This window comes from Argiope bruennichi, chromosome 8 (assembly GCF_947563725.1).
Source record: "Argiope bruennichi chromosome 8, qqArgBrue1.1, whole genome shotgun sequence".
Classification (NCBI taxonomy): domain Eukaryota; kingdom Metazoa; phylum Arthropoda; class Arachnida; order Araneae; family Araneidae; genus Argiope; species Argiope bruennichi.
In genome coordinates, this window is record NC_079158.1 from 5,231,357 (window position 1) to 5,247,690 (window position 16,334).

Sequence of the window (16,334 nt, forward strand, 5' to 3'; positions counted from 1 at the left end):
ATATTTCTAATTATTAGCCATTGCAATGCAAAGAGTCATTTTGAATCTTTCAGTCGCTATAACTATGTTTCTATTAATAACAATTGGGATTTATTTGATTTTAATAAGATGTGATTTCCATATTTTTTAACTGCCGGCGTCCTGGCATAGGGGTAGCGCGTCTTCCCCGTGATCTGGGCGTCCCGGGTTCGAGTCCCGGTTTGGGCATGGTTGTTCTTCTGTTGTTCTATCTGTGAGATGTGTGAATGTGCCCTCCTGTAAAAAGGGGTTGTGCAAGCGAATGAATGATGCGTGAGTGGCAAAGTCGTACTCTTGGCCCTAGTTGGCGCTGCTATAAAAAATAAGAGACGTTCCCCTCAGGCTTAAAATCGCCGATAACAGCGGGCTTGTCAGTGGCAAGTGCCATAAGAAACAAACAATATTTTTTAACTTGGAAATTCAGTGAACAACCTATGATCCATTCTTAGCCAAATACACTATACTGGAGACGTCTTTGTTTGCACAGATAAAATAAGGTGGAAAATGCAATAGCAGAGAAAACGACAGGAATGTGGCAATTCTTAGAACTTTCACATCTGATGGCGTGTAGTATGTCGCCATTCAATGTATTTGTGATATTTGCCGGGTGAAGAGTTTCAAACCATTGCAGTTTAGGCAAGGTAAGAGAGGTTAAAAAACATGAAACAACCAAACAATGAGCGTGGAATCACAGAAAAGTGACACTTCTCCGAATAAGCATTGTCAGTTTTAACGTATGCAGTAGGTACCATCATTCCATCGACTCTGCTTGATTGGTGAATAAATTTTTAACCATGACGACTTGCGCAAAGCATTTTGAAATTCTGACGCATATTTTTACCCGAGTTTGCATTGCATCAATATAATTGCAATTGTTTAATATAATAGAAAGGGTTTAACAAGTGTTATAAAAAATAAATATTACAACGCTTTCACGATGAAACGCTCCTTCCTTATTTAGTATTGCTTTAGTTTTTCGCACTTCCACAAATCAATGCACCGTGAAATATTATTAGATTTGTGCTATTTGTTTGGTACATTTCTTATATACCAAATAATAAATTATAATAAATTATTTAATACTGCCGCTTTCGGAAACCAACTTGTTCGCAGAGATTCGTGACTGTGAAAGGATTCACATAAAATGCAAATACATACAAGTCAACTGGTTATTTGATGCGACTGAAAAACTTGAATTTAATTGAATCAGTAAACTTCAAATCAAAAAAGTGTATAAAAAGCCGAAATACAAGCGGAAGTGAAATGAGAAGTTAATAATCAGCAAAAGCATTCAACTTCATGTTTTGATGGACGAGTTTTAATTCCCCCACAGCAAAATTGTATTAAATGAATTGTATATCGAGTTGAATTTAAAAATATTATTAAAATGAGGAGAAAAATGGTGCGGGAAGGAAATTGATATTATTAAAGAGATAAGTTTTTGAGTTCGAGTTTTAATTTTTTTTTCAAAGGCAATTTTTGTGATATAATTGTTTTGGAATATATAAACATCCATTTTCATAGATAAATGATAGCGATTAACCATCTGTCGACGGTTAAGCTCCGATTTTCTCGATCTCTTTCGACCTTTTTCTTAATTTATTTTGAATCATTTCTCCGATTGAATGGAATTTTTTTGATGATGCAACAAGTCCTTTCCAGGACGTTTGTAATAATGATAATTTTGTCGCTTCCTTCATTGGCTAAGAGAATCTTCGAATTCAATGAAGCATTCTGAAATTCGTACGATTTTTTGTTTGCATTTAACTGTTGCCGTAAGAATGATATCCGTGCCACGTACGCTAGCGTTTTATACAGAGAGAGAGAGAGATTCGCATGTTGTAATTTGTTTTTTCTTATTTCCCGCACATGAAAGAATTGGAGAAAATGAAGAGTTCGACTTTTTACAAAGACATTCTGTCACTCACTGAAGAATTATTTCAAAATGATACACTTCAGTTATTTGAAAATAGCCAATAGGAAGGTGAATGAAATCATGATGAAAACAAATTTCGCTGAACGGAATTTTGGCGTTTTGATTTGGCTTTACCAAGATTGGCATTTCAGGTTCATCCTGAATAGAATTGTCTACTGCTGATACAAATAAAAGCAGTGGCATTTGTGTGTCATTTTCGTTGATCCATCCTCCGGTTTTAAAAGCGAAATTATAATATGGAATAATTATTATATGAAATTTTGCTTATGCCTATGATACGGACTTTGCAATCGTTAGTGACGCGTATAAAATATTATTTTCTACACCCATTAAATGATTAATGAACTTGAATGTGAAGTTTCAGTAAACTTTGTTTTTATCAATGGAACTGATTTATCTTCGAGTTAAAATTATGTACAGCACATTATTTATTGCTTTTCCACGTTTTTAAATTATGAGAGTAGAAAGCGCAGAGGAGTGGGCACTCTTACCCTGCGTCCTGCAGTGAAGCGCTGATCTGTCCCTCTGGCTGATAGTGCACTTTCTTCAGGGCTTCCAGAACCGTCACGCCATCTGTGAACACTCTGTAAGTGAGCAGGAAAGTGTTCAGGAAGTCGATGCTCAGAAATCGCAAGTCCGTCAAACGTTCGAACAAGCGCTCGGGACTGGCGTACCGGATCTAGAAGAGAAACAATTCAAATGAGGAAACAGAAGTACCTGAACCTACTCTCTCTATTTTCCTTTTAAATGATTGTTAGATTCCATTTCCACGATAGAAAGATACAAAAAATAGAAGCGACATGACTAAACAATAGAGTAGTTTCGTTCCTGTTTAAATCAGTACTCTGGGATTCATTATTTTTAGTAAGTTACTCTAGCAATGAGCTGAAAATAGACTGTTTGTATGAATGTATTCAGTACATACATGCGAAAGTTCTAAAAAAAACTGTTGCCTCCATTCAACAAACGTACCTGCGGCAATTTACAGGAATTCAAAGTTCTGCTGAAGCGAATGTCCACATCATCTTTGAACAATCTTGGATCATTCCTGGAAATAAAAAAATAATAATCAATCAATAATCAATAACACACAAAAAAAGCGAAGTTTCTATTTCACAGAGATTTTTTTACTTTCTCGTGTACGAAATATACCAAAGTACAAAGTAATACAGAGTATTTTTATTCTACAAAGTGGATTTGCAAATGCATGCTATCGTAGAGTTATAATAAAGATAGATTTTCCAAAAAATAAATAAATGAATAAAAAGACGAATGAAGCTTAAGTCGATGCCTTTCTACGATATCTCAGGATAGAGGTCAGAATATTCTTAAACGTTTTAATAATAGATATCAAAGTTTGGAGCATTTTAACTTTGTAGGTATGTTTCTGAAATGATGTTATAAGAAAACTCACACGAAAAATGAACTTGAGTTAATTATTCGTATTTTTTCCTTTTGAGAGTCTCTCTTTTTTAGATTTTTAAAGCCAATTTAAAATTTTAGAAGTAAGTCTTATCTCCAGATCTCTTCAGATTTGGATTTAATTTGGTTGCTTTTCTATCTTCATTCGATAACTCAGGAATGTAACAAATGAGATGAATGAATCTTTATTCAAAAATTGCAGATTTGAGTTTACTTTTGAACTTGGACAACTAAACGAGAAAAGCATAAAATGCACACTTCATTACTTATTAAAGACGCTGTGCAAGCTTACGAGGAAGGCCCACTGCTTGTTTCAGAAATAGTAAAAACAACAAGAATAAGAACTTCGTTGATGATGTCGGGTACGCGTTACCACGGAAAGGGGGTGCAGTAGCTTCTGAGGGAAAAGACCCCTGAGCACCCGAGAGCAGAAGTCTGACTTCTAGCTTATATGAAGATGAAACTCACACATTCGCTTGCACAGCCCTTTTTACAGGGGGGCACATTCACACACGTCACAGATAGAACACAGATGAAGAACAACCATGCCGAACCGGGATTCGAACCCGGGACGCCCAGATCACGGGGAAGATGCGCTACATCTTGGCCAGGACGCCGCCAAGAATTTCGTTGAGTTGCTCATATGCAGTTATATAAAGAATTTTAAATAAAACATTAAAAAAAAGAACCTTTATTGTTATGGTGGAAAGTAATTTTTTCAAAATCGCAATTACTTCCTAGTTTTAAGTCTTTAATTTATAAATCAATATTAAAAATATTCTGGAATCTTCAAATCTAGAATACTTCTAATATTGATTTGTAAATTCGTATCCGGTGGCACTCCTTGAGCACATCAAAAATCCCATCCCATCAGCGGCTAAGTTCGCAAAAATTTAAAATAGCACATTGCCATCAAAAATACCAAAAATATATAAAATTTCAAAATTTCCGGAGCATCTGAGAACGAGAGAAAAAAAATCGATTGCAAAATACCATCTATTGAAACATGAGACAAGCCGATAAATAATGTGCAACGTGCAAGAAAAAGAAAATAAATCAAGGAATGCTGGTAAAAAACTGAAATTTCCAGAGAATTTATTTTTGATATTAGCAGATTTTAGAGCACCAATCTTTTGTCATAAATCTAGAAAACAGAAACAAATTTTATTTATTGCTAATTTTTTATGCTGATGGCTGTACTGCCTTTTCAAAAGATCAACATGTTTGCGTAAAACTAAAAATATTATTTTTGATTTTATACATCGAACTCCAATATATGAATTTATTAACATATCAGTAATATAGTATATAGTATAATATAGTATAAATATAGTATAATATCTTGTTGTATTCCAAATAATAAATGATTCATAGTGTAATTCATTTTTGAGTTTATATTTCGTACATTATATAAATAGAATAAATGAGAGAATGCCGTAAAAAGTATCTCAAATTTCGGGAGGGTGGCATAGATGTGGGTGGCGGGGGTAGGCAGCAGCAAAAGATTTGCGGGAGCTGCTCCGAGACACGTGGATTTGGAGCATGCGCAGAATGGATCGTTTTCCCAGACACGCAAGCGATCGAACGATCTTTCTCATCTCTCGGCTGCTTCGAATTGCTCTCACTCCTCTGGTCATCCCCCTTCCGAGTTACTAAAACGGATACTGTAGCTTCTACGGTTGCGCAGCCATTTTATCGAATGAGCATGTGGCATATGGCATATTGTGTGTGTCACAGGTGACATGGCAAGATATGCCACTACCAGTTTGTCAGCAAGGAAAAATTGTCCATGAAGGAAATCTAAGGTTATCCAATATGATGAGGTTTACAAAAGGGGGTGCAAGAGAAAAATATGGAGAAAGCTAGGCCCACCATTCCGGAAGTGATGTCATACTCGGCTCTTCGAAAAGCAAAAAAGGAACTCAACTAGATTATGCAGCAGGACAGGTTTCTTTTTTAAAAACTTATTCTCCGGAAAGTTATTTTAAGTGCATAAATTAAACTAAAATAATCCAGTAAAGAAAAGGAAACGTCATCAACAAAAACCGAATTTGATTTATAAAATATAGTATAATGTTAAATGGTGCAAACATAAAACTTTAAACCATAACAGTCAAATTCGCATAGGTTACTTATAAATAGAAAAAAAATATCTTGTAAGAAATTTCTTTAGAAGGAAATGTTCGAAACAGTAAACAAGTTCTAAAGAAAATTCCGACAACAAAAAATGACTGGATGCAAGCAGTTTGGGATTATTATTTATGGATCTTCATGATAAATTCAGACAATTTCAGTACATCAGAATACTATTCAGTGACAAATCATGAAAAACATCTATGGGATTACATTAACAATTCAATGGGTAAAACAGTAAAAGAATGTGATTCATTTGCAGAGCCTGAATAACCCATTATCTCCGAATGTACATAATATTAAATTCAAATTAAATGCATTTTTTTTATTCTTGTAAACTTAAGCTGAAATATCTATGATGAAAAATTGAAATTAGCTGAAGCCTATTTTAGACTATTGTGCATTTTAGGGTATTGTGAATTTGGGTGGATGCATGTCGAAACCACATCATCACTGTTCTGACAAAACGATATATAACAAATTTGGTAAGATACTTTTTTTTATTCAAAATTCCTGCAAAGATTAGATACATTTGCTCTCAAACGGTTGCATGCGATACACGAGTATACGTATATCATGATATATGTATGATATGTATATCATGAGTTCCCTACATTTGTTCTATCAGACTAGAATATAATTAAGAGTTGACCAGGTTTTTTTAAAAAATCAAAATTCAAATCCATTGCGGTTTATATATTCTTTGACTTACCATACAGTAATATGGCCTTAACAATAGAAAAGTTTTAAAACTATGTCAGGATGCTACCATTCGAGTTACAGAATTGACGTTTGACAACATCACCAAGAAGACTTAAAAAAAAAAAAACTCATTTCGGAATACAAGCAGTCATCTGGAGATCAAAAAGGGTAACTGCATAATCTAATATTTAAGCACATTATTAATAAAAAGAAAAAAAATCAAATTTAAATCTGCAGAAAGAAAAATCGGGTTTTCATTTTCTCCAAAGCAATCTCTTAGCAGATATTCAAATGCTCTGTTTGAAGACGATGCGATTCTTCATTTTTTGATTCCGCATTTTTATAGATTCGCTACGAACATGAAGTGAGTATTGCGATATAAAATCGTAATGCATGAAGCAAGCCAGTAACCTAACTTTAAAATATTTATTATTATGTTTAATGAGCCGGCTGGCGAACGAAGGGGTAGAAAATCTGTGCCTCCCTTCTAGAATAAATTAATTTCGATTTTTCTTCAACTCAAATTTGAATTCAATTCTAATTTTATAAGTGAAATCGTAATGCTTTCGCCGAAGTTTGATATGCTTCCATCAGAAGTGATCCGAAGAAAATTTATTTTGTTTTTCTACCAACGATCCTCCTTTATTATCACCCTGTTGTAGTAGCCCCTGTTGTAGTTGCATGAACGTTTTGTTATTTGAGATCCTTCCAGATGCGTTCCAATCAAAAGGAATGAAAACAATGGGAATATTTATCAGATTATTTGGTGGCTAAACTATGAGATGAAAATAAACCCGTGTTCATAATAAACTAACGAAATTTCAGACAGTCATTTCTGTAATAGTTATTAACGAATAATATTTCACTATTAAAAATCGTATACAAAATGTGGTATACATGCCTACATATAAGATATAATATAAAGACTAAATAATTCGCTCTTTAATACTCCTATAACTATAACCTTCTCCAAACAAATTTATTCGGTTCTGTTATTTTTTTCAGAAAAATTCATCTTTAGTAGCTACCAGGAAACCCAATTGCCAGTTCTGTTGATGGTTCGGAAGGAACGCTGGGGGAAACTAAAAAATACATCGGTAGACAACTACGAATATTTCTTTTTCCCATCTACCTGCTCGTCTCTCGACTTGCTAGCTGAGAACTCTCGCCGGATTCAGTATTTTCCGACTCTCATTCGATTCCAATGAGCCCTTCGAAAGCCTTCGCTACCGAACGATCGAATCTACCATTCAGTTTTAAGTGAGGTGGAATCACACGTGTTGAATTGCAAAAGTTAACTTAAAATAAAGATATTCATCTCACGAAAGATTTTTGCACTTACATAGTTCACATTTAAAAAAAATACATGCATCTGGAATTAAAGCAATAAAAGTCAGCGGACCTATAAGTAATATTACTAAGCGCATTTAATTAATTTGATTATTTCACCTTGCATTATTTCATTTTTGTAAAGATGTATTCGATTTTTTCACTCATTCCCAATAGTGTTGTAGAGTTTTGGAATTTTTTAAACGTGTTTTCGATGACAATATAGTATTTGCACATTTTGAAACTTTCATTATTAGCTAGGTAATTAATTAAATTGAACTGCGTTTCTTATAAGTGTCACCACTTGGTAATAAGTTCGTAAAAAATTAATTTTAAAATAAAAAAAAAGAAAAAAGAATTCTTTCTTCAGTAAAGTAATAAGAATGAATTTTAAAAACGATGATTCATGAAATTAATTTTTGTTACTCTATTCCTGATTTTATGAGTGAGAACTTCCTTATTGATTTATACATCAGAAAAGAAAAAAAAATTAAATGTCGCAACAAAATTCTGTCCTAATAATTCGATAATTAACCGTAAGAAGCTAAAAACAGAATCTCATATTTTATTTTGAGCCAGAAGACAATTAAAAGAACTGGGATTATCTTCAATTTACAAAATACGTTCTTCTATTAGTGAACTACTGAAGGGAAAATATTTTTTCGATAAAGAATGTATGGGTAAAACAAAAGTTTAAAATTTAAGAGGCTCATAAAAATGCTCTAAATAAATTGGAATTTCAATATTATTAATAAAATAAGAGTCTTTAGAAAATATTTGGTAACTTTCATTCAAATGTAATTAATTTTACCTTATCGTATTGTTTTCAGGGCAACAAGCCTTTTTACTTTCTGTTAAAAAAATTGCTATTATTTTTAAATATACTAATATAAAAGTACTTATTCTTTGAGAACTTTTCCTTTTTGTGGTTTTCTTCTTTGTATTTATCAATGTTTTTTGATGATTCATCATTGTGTTAAATTTTGAATCTCATTATTAAATGTTTTCTTTCTATTTCAGTACAATTTGTATGTTTCATTTGAAAACAATTCAATGAATCGATTGAATGCCAATTATTTCTTAAAAATATGAAAACGTAGCATTTTTCTTGAGAAAACACACTTTGATAAATTTAGAAGCCTAGCATCTCCAGACGGAAGTAAAAATTTGATTACAAATTTTCGTCCTTTCAAACATGAACGGCATAAAATTAAATTAAAATGCATAAAAAGATTTCAGTTTAACGGCTTCAAATAGTGAAAGTTGAGCAATGAAACGGAATTGTTTGGCAAGTTCCGATCAGATTTTTTCAAAACCCAAAGATACCACAGCACACATTTAGAACGTCAATTCAAGCCAGTTTTAAAACTAAACACTTGTAATGAATTAATGTGAAAGCATAACAAGTTTATCAATAAAAATAATTTCATTTCTTTTATCTTTTATTTCCTCTCATACGAAATGTATAAATAGAAATTACAGTAATAGTAGGAACATTCGACACTAAGATACCAATATATTTCCACGTTTTAATTTTCCGAAATTACAAAATATCAGTTTTTGCCTGCCATCATTGTAAGTGAAAAATGTAACCAGCCAGAAAGAAGAAATGAGTCCCCTACTTTTCATACCAAATTGTAGATGGTTGTAAAATTTTGAATGAAATCTGGCAAAGAGAAAGCTATTCGACCGTCCTCCATAGGCATGCAAACATCCGAAAAACAAGAAAAGAAAGGAAGAAAGGGGGAAAAATGCAAGCTTGATGGATGAAATTTCAAGTATGGTTTTATCAACTGAATTGAAGATTATATGAAATATCAGTTGAAGTAACTCAACAGAAAACGAGAAAACAAACCAAATATATGAACTTTAGCGTATAATCCTTACACCAAAAGTTCTGATGAGCATCCTATTCTGAAGAAAATCGGTCAACGTATTTTAATAAAAATGTATTTTCAATTTTCTCCTCTCCACTACTGAGCTAAGCAAAAATGTTGCCCATATGAGGCTTAGAGGAGGATAATTATCTTCTTTCTAATCTTTAAAATCCCATTTTCGATTATTTATTTTCTATTCTACTGCAAAGTTCAGTAATTATATATAATGATCGAAGAGAGAACGAAGACTAAATTCTGTTTCAACCAGAAAGAGAAAATTTCTTCTTATTTCTTTTATATCTGCGAATCAAAAGGGTCAAAAAAATTGCAGAATCCAAATGCTACGCAATTAAATTCCCGAAATGTATGCGAAAACAGCAAAATCGCCTCATCTATTGGCATTATTGATTTTTACCTTCCTGATTTAGGTGTGTTCCAGATTTCAATTCTAAAATTATAGGATACTTTGATTAAAATGGCAACAGTTTCATGTCAAAACATTTTTTAAGTGATAATTATTCATTATGACTCATTTGATTTCATCTTCATGAAGTAGGCAGTTTCAAGTCGAGCCATTTCAGTTCATTCATGATAGCTCTCAAACAAGGAATTAAGATAGATGTATCTTAAAGAATGGAAAGTAGTTTTAGAACTTTCTGATAACTTGCAGCATATTCTGCAATCGACTTTATAAAACGGGCCCGAGAACATGAGAATCATGGAGTGAACAACACGATGAATGTTGCCTTCGAACCAACGGAAATGACTCGGGGTTATTATTGTGCCCCGAAAGAAAACTTAAAAACTTAAATAAAAAAAACCCCAAAACATTTCAGTTTAAATTTTTAAGTTTAAACTATAAATCTTCTTTCACGCGTCCAAATCTTTTGCTTTCTATCCGTAATTCACAATTGGGATATAGCCTTTTGTAACTGGAGCAATTATTTTGAATTATTATTAGAAGGAAAAATGAGTGTCATCATAATCCCTTCATAGTTTTGATTTTTTATATTTAAATCCATAATGATGTCAAAATAACAATTAATTTACGACACAAATCCTTTTTATTCAATTCTCAAATATCATACATGTTCTTAAATGAACTGAAATGACATTAAATGTCTCAAATAGGATCTGGTATCTGATTCAGAAGTTAAATAAATAAATATGTATGCTAAAAAACTAAAGAAAGAAACATTGTTAGTTTTTAAAAATGCTGAGACAGAATTCACTTTTAAAAGGACCTTAAATTACAGTAAAAAATACAGAGTGATTTATAGAGAAGTATACAGTTTCAAGATGTTGTAAAACAGTAACAGTCAAAGACACGAAACACAATTTAGCGGTTTTTAAAGGTAGACGAACTCTTAAAGTTTGTGTCTCGCCTTTGGCAGAAGTCACCATGTGTGTCATGTGACCAGTCAGTCGAAATGGCGGCGTCTGCAGTGGAGAAAAGCTTTTTGTGTTCTTCAATTCTTCAAAATGGAATCCGCAACTGCAGTGCAGTGGCATTTCCGCTCACAATTCGGAAAAGAAGTCCCTATTAGAAAATCTATCTATCAATGGCATGAAAAATTTAAAATGACGGGCTGTTTGCTTATAAGTCCTTAACGACTGACTGTATCGCAAAAAGTCACCATTCAACCAGGAGAAGTCGTCCTGGAAAAATCAAGACAGAGGGAGAGTCGTGAAACGCATATTTCTCAGCCACTGTCTGAAGAATTTTGAGAAAGGAGTTGAAAATGATTTCATACGAAGTGCAGGTGTTGCAAAATCTAAATGATTAACAAACAAAAGCGCTTTGAATTTTGTTCCGATTTGCAGCTTTATTTTAAAAATGATTATCTTGCCGATCACTTCGTTTCCATTGATGAAGCAACATTTTATGTCAGTAGGAAGGTCAGAGCCGGCCCTCTCTATAAAGGGGTGCAAAAAAACCATATGGAGCCCTAAAAATTTTTTTTTAATAAAAAAAAAATACAAACAGGGACATATAATACTATTGTGTGTTTATTTATTACATGTTTTGTTTTTGCTTAAAAAAAATTACAATTTTTTTGGGGCATTTTTTTCCGATGCTTAGTATAGAAAGTGCATTTAAGAGTTCTGGACAAAGGTCTGAACAAAAGTAATTATTTGTTTATTTTAATTTGTTGAAGGGGGTCTAAGCATTTGCTGTGGTAATCGGCAACATAAAGAAAAATTTTAACACTGTTAATACATTTAAAAATAACTCATTATAGTTATCATTTAGCTATTTGTCTTGTGGGTTATTTACATTCCCTTTATTCTAAATCAAATCAATTTCTTGGATTGGGTTTTCATTTACATATTTGTTATAAAACTTTACAAAGTTTTATGAACGTTTTTCCTGATTCATATTTTTCTAAAGGTTTTATATCAGTGATTAATTTGAATTGCTTTTAAGTATATCTTCCATCTGTATAATAACAGTATAAATGACAGTGTTAAAAAACAACGTCTAAATACCTCAACCGGGTTTTCTATAAATACATTTTCAGCTATTTCGGATTATAATCTTTTTTCTTCCGAAATCGTTTTTTAAGAAAATATTCCGAAATATTCAAATGACGTTCTATCACTTTTGCTTCGTCTAAAAATGTGTTACATTCTTTTCTCACATTTTGGATTTCAGTTTTAATTTCAATGATTAAATTAAAAGCCAAGTCAAGAGCAATTGCTTTTGCTTGGAATCTTTCATCGATAATGTTAATTTTAGAGAATATTGCAAACAATACTATTAAAAGTAAAATAAATGGTTTTTCTTGTATTGAATCAATAGACTTTTAGCTTCAGATATCCTTGTATTATCATTATTTGCGTTGATAAATTCTTCTAGGGCATTACAAATTTGCTCAAACAGTGCATACACTTCTTTAATCGAATCCCTTTGGCTCCCCAAAGAGTATCACATAATGGGTAACGCAGGAATAATTTGTTCATGTGATCTATGTGCTAAATGATGTACAGTTCTATTTTTCGAATTTTTTTTATTTTATTTATGTGATTTACTAGCATAGAATCGTATTTACTAAATAATTCGATTCAACTTTAAAAATGTCCAATATTACGAGCACAAAGTGAAACATTATTGCATACTGAAAATAGACTCTAATATTGTTTCATCAATAGTCGAACATAACTTTAGCTCTTTCAATAATTCATTTCAACCAATAAAGAAAATACTCATGATCTTGAATTACAGTTAACTACTTTCTCCAGTTAATATAGCCACCTGTCGTGTCAATTGTTCATTTCCTCTTTTGGAAAATAGATGCAACAAAAAGAAAATACCCAAATTGCGTTTGTAAATAAATTAACCAGCTGCGAAGCTGGATTTCATCATTTGGCATTTTTTAAAAGTAGTACATAATGGTAAATAATCTTACTTCCAGAAACTCCTTTATGTTGTACGGGTCAAATTTTAACATAAAACATTCTAAACTTATCAATTATAATAAGTGACACAAATCTTTATCACTTATATTTGATCGTATTTGATCGTATTTGTTATGGCCATTTTCGGCATTGTTTTCGGATTCGTGTTTATATAAACACACGGTTCTTCAACGATTTTTACTGCTTCTACATTTTTATTGCAAGATTATGTAGTTTGTGCTGAACTTTCTTCTCCAGTTCAACCTTGAATTGTAGCTTCAGAAGTCAAAGCAGTTTCATTTCCAGACTTACTTCGTGAATTAGAAAATAGATCTATTTGTGACTTCTTGAAATTTAGCTTTTCTTCTTTTTCCTTTAATGCTAATTTTCTTTTTTGACATCCAGAGGGATATTTTCTTGGCATGGACATGATTAAATCTAAAAATAGTAAGCATTTTATGGAATGAATTATCAAAATACTATATGAAATCTAACTAGAAGATGAGGTAAACGGCCGTAAATATACTTACTTTATGTTTATAAGTTGCACGCTTACACCAGATTGTAATATATCTGTAAACTTCGTATATTTTCAAACCCATCGATTGTTACAGTTAAATTTCTTCCTCTCTTCTTTCTATATCGCTATAATTGTTCAGAACATTATTTTAGTTCATCATGTTGGGGGCCCCTCGATCGCAGGCTCCGGTGCATAGCATCTCCCAGATGGCCGGCCCTAAGGAAGGTGCACGAACACAGTGTTCCCTTTGGGGGAAGAGAGAATCTCAAATTCACAGTGCAATACATGCGAGATTCTCCTAAGGTAAATTTATTCTGTGCAGCGTCCAGAAAGTGTATGACTTGTTATGCGGGGTCACACATAGAACATCTGCGACTGTCTCTAATAAAATTTAAAATAACCCTATACTATTCTGTTACAGGTGAAATAAAATATTTTACATTGTTCTTGATTTATAGTGCATTGAAACTGCATATTTTGCTATGAATCATCCTGCATTTTCCACTTTTTTTCTAGATATTATGCCTATTTTATTGCTCAAATCCAGATTGCAGTGCTAATTTTGCATCTAATGTTTTGTTCATACATCGATTCGCCCTGTCTTATATTACCATCAGTACATTTTTGTCATTAAATTCAACATACTTACAATAAGAAACTGTAATTAAAACGAATCAACAATCAGTTTTCATCAACAATCCATCCACTTTTGTGGCACTGATACAACTCGGGAAATTTAATTAAATATTCATAATGGATTTCCTTTAGGATTATGATTTTAATCGGTGAATGGCGATCATGATGAAGGCGGTCAAAAATTTCAGATAATAAGGAGCTAATAACAATCCATTTTAAAATTATTTGACAGCATTATTTTCAGGTTAGAATAAACAGGCAAAGAACATCACGCTTACGTAAAGAAAAAATATTGAATGAAATAACAATAAACAAATATAAAGAAAAAATCTTAATTATTAAAAATTAATTAATGCTGTACGAAAGTGCTTTTAATTTTTCTATAAAAATGTGAAATTATTAAAAAAATTTAAAACTTATACTGCAAAATTTTCATTCATTTTATCATTAGACAACTATAAAAATTATGAACTGCTCTCCAAATTAATAATTGACTCGAAATTTTTTTTCAAAACATTTTCAGATTATTGTTCTGATTCTATAAACTGACTAAAAAAACTTCATTTTCAAGAAAACTTCATTTTCAAGGATAAGTCGAACGACATCCATTTATATTTGAAAATGTATTAAAAATACTTATCAATAAATTTACTACCTGTAAATCAAGCTTTATAAAGAATATCAAACGGTCGTTTTATTTTGTACTAGCCGCCTTTGGTGACTAGCTGGTTTGCCGGGATGAATGCTAGCTAACTTTTCGACTAAATATTTTATATAACTTGCTTTCTTATTAGAGTGTTCAGCAAAGTATTTTTACGCTTGAAGGTTTAATACCCATATAACTCACACTATTATAGAAGCCTCGCGCTATCCTGTTTATTGTACTATCTATACGTTTCATTTCCTTTAGCCCCATAAAATTTGAATTTTATATGGAAGCGGTTAAATTTCAGTTAAAACAAAAACTCTTTTGCTGAAACCAAATATTTCTTTAAAAATATGAGATCAGAAAAGGGAATTCAGCATTGAAGTAAACTGTATTTTTTATAACATATGCAGTAGCTGAAGAAATTATTCTACAAAAATTTCTGATTCATCCTAAAATTCAATTTGCAGTTTTAATTTCAAAACTACTTAAATGGCACGCATAACAATATTGTATTTTGTTTCAGTTAATACAAATATTTCTGAAAAAGTTATGAAATCTAAATTTTATATCGTGCTTTGGATCTTAGGAATCACAAGCAGTAAAATATTTTTGACACACCAGTTCTTAAATAATAATAATAATAATAAAAACCCATTTGTTTTCTACGACCAAATCTGATCGAGTTATGAATATTTGAGTATCACCATTTTAGGATAATCAATAATTTCTTCATTTTAGGCTTATCAACCTTGAAGAAACTCCGGGCACTGATCGGCATAAAATGGCCAGCGGAATGATCTAAAAACGCGCGTTTTTATAAGATTTTCATAAGTCACTCAGTTTTAGTTGCAAGAGGATGGATTCTTCTTTTCATTTAAAACTTGTCAGCGCGAGCATACTTTTCTGTGATTCATAGGACCGAGGGGCGGTATAAAAATATGAAATTCGTAACTCATCAGCACATTTGTTGACTCAAACCGCATAAATTGAATTCTTTGCTTCATTTTTTCATACTAGATGCAGCAGCCTAATACTATAGAAAGTATGTGTTTGTACCCGATTAGAGTGGAAGTTCTGTATGAATATATCCATTCCTTAATACTATGGAATCATAGAATTATTCATACAGATATTTTGAAAATTCACATAGACTTTTTTTTTGCACTTATCTTTCGAGAAAATATCGTGTTTCATTTCTTACAGATACGTGTTGAAAATAATATTTTTCTAGGATTAGTTTGTAATAAGAATATAATAATGCTAGCCAACGTTATAACAATACGCTGATTACTTTTCCCATAAGCGGGTAGGTTAAATTGTACTCTTATTTTGTGTGAAATAAATTGTTAGAAAATATGCTTAAAATATTTTTTTTAAAAATTGATTAAATATAGAAATTTAATTTATATGTTTAAAACATTAGTATCATTGGAAAGATAACTTTTTTTTTTAAATTTCAAATGCTAAAATTATTTTTTGTACCTGTAATATTTTTGAATATTAGAGGAGAAAAATGCTAAAATCTTCCCTAAATTTTATTAATTAAAATTCTAATAAAAATTTCAAAAAAAAAATCGCTTCGGTTTCTACATTCCCATTCTCCAAAGTGTATATATGTGCCATGTATAAACAAAGTGTATACATGGCAACATATCCAAAGTGTATATATATATATATATATATATATATATATATATATATATATATATATAT

The 16,334-nt window shown here is 31.6% G+C and overlaps 1 protein-coding gene across 2 annotated transcripts in view; it reads right to left on the reverse strand.

Moving 5' to 3' along the window:
* Positions 1–16,334, reverse strand: part of LOC129981923 (ras-specific guanine nucleotide-releasing factor 2-like) — a 327,714-nt gene that overhangs the window by 38,625 nt on the left and 272,755 nt on the right. For both annotated transcript variants that reach the window (XM_056092979.1, XM_056092978.1), the window contains exons 15-16: positions 2,927–3,002; positions 2,446–2,633 (exon numbers count right to left, since the gene is read on the reverse strand). In XM_056092979.1, coding sequence (XP_055948954.1) covers positions 2,446–2,633; positions 2,927–3,002 — 264 coding nt within the window. The remainder of the gene's footprint in view (positions 1–2,445; positions 2,634–2,926; positions 3,003–16,334) is intronic.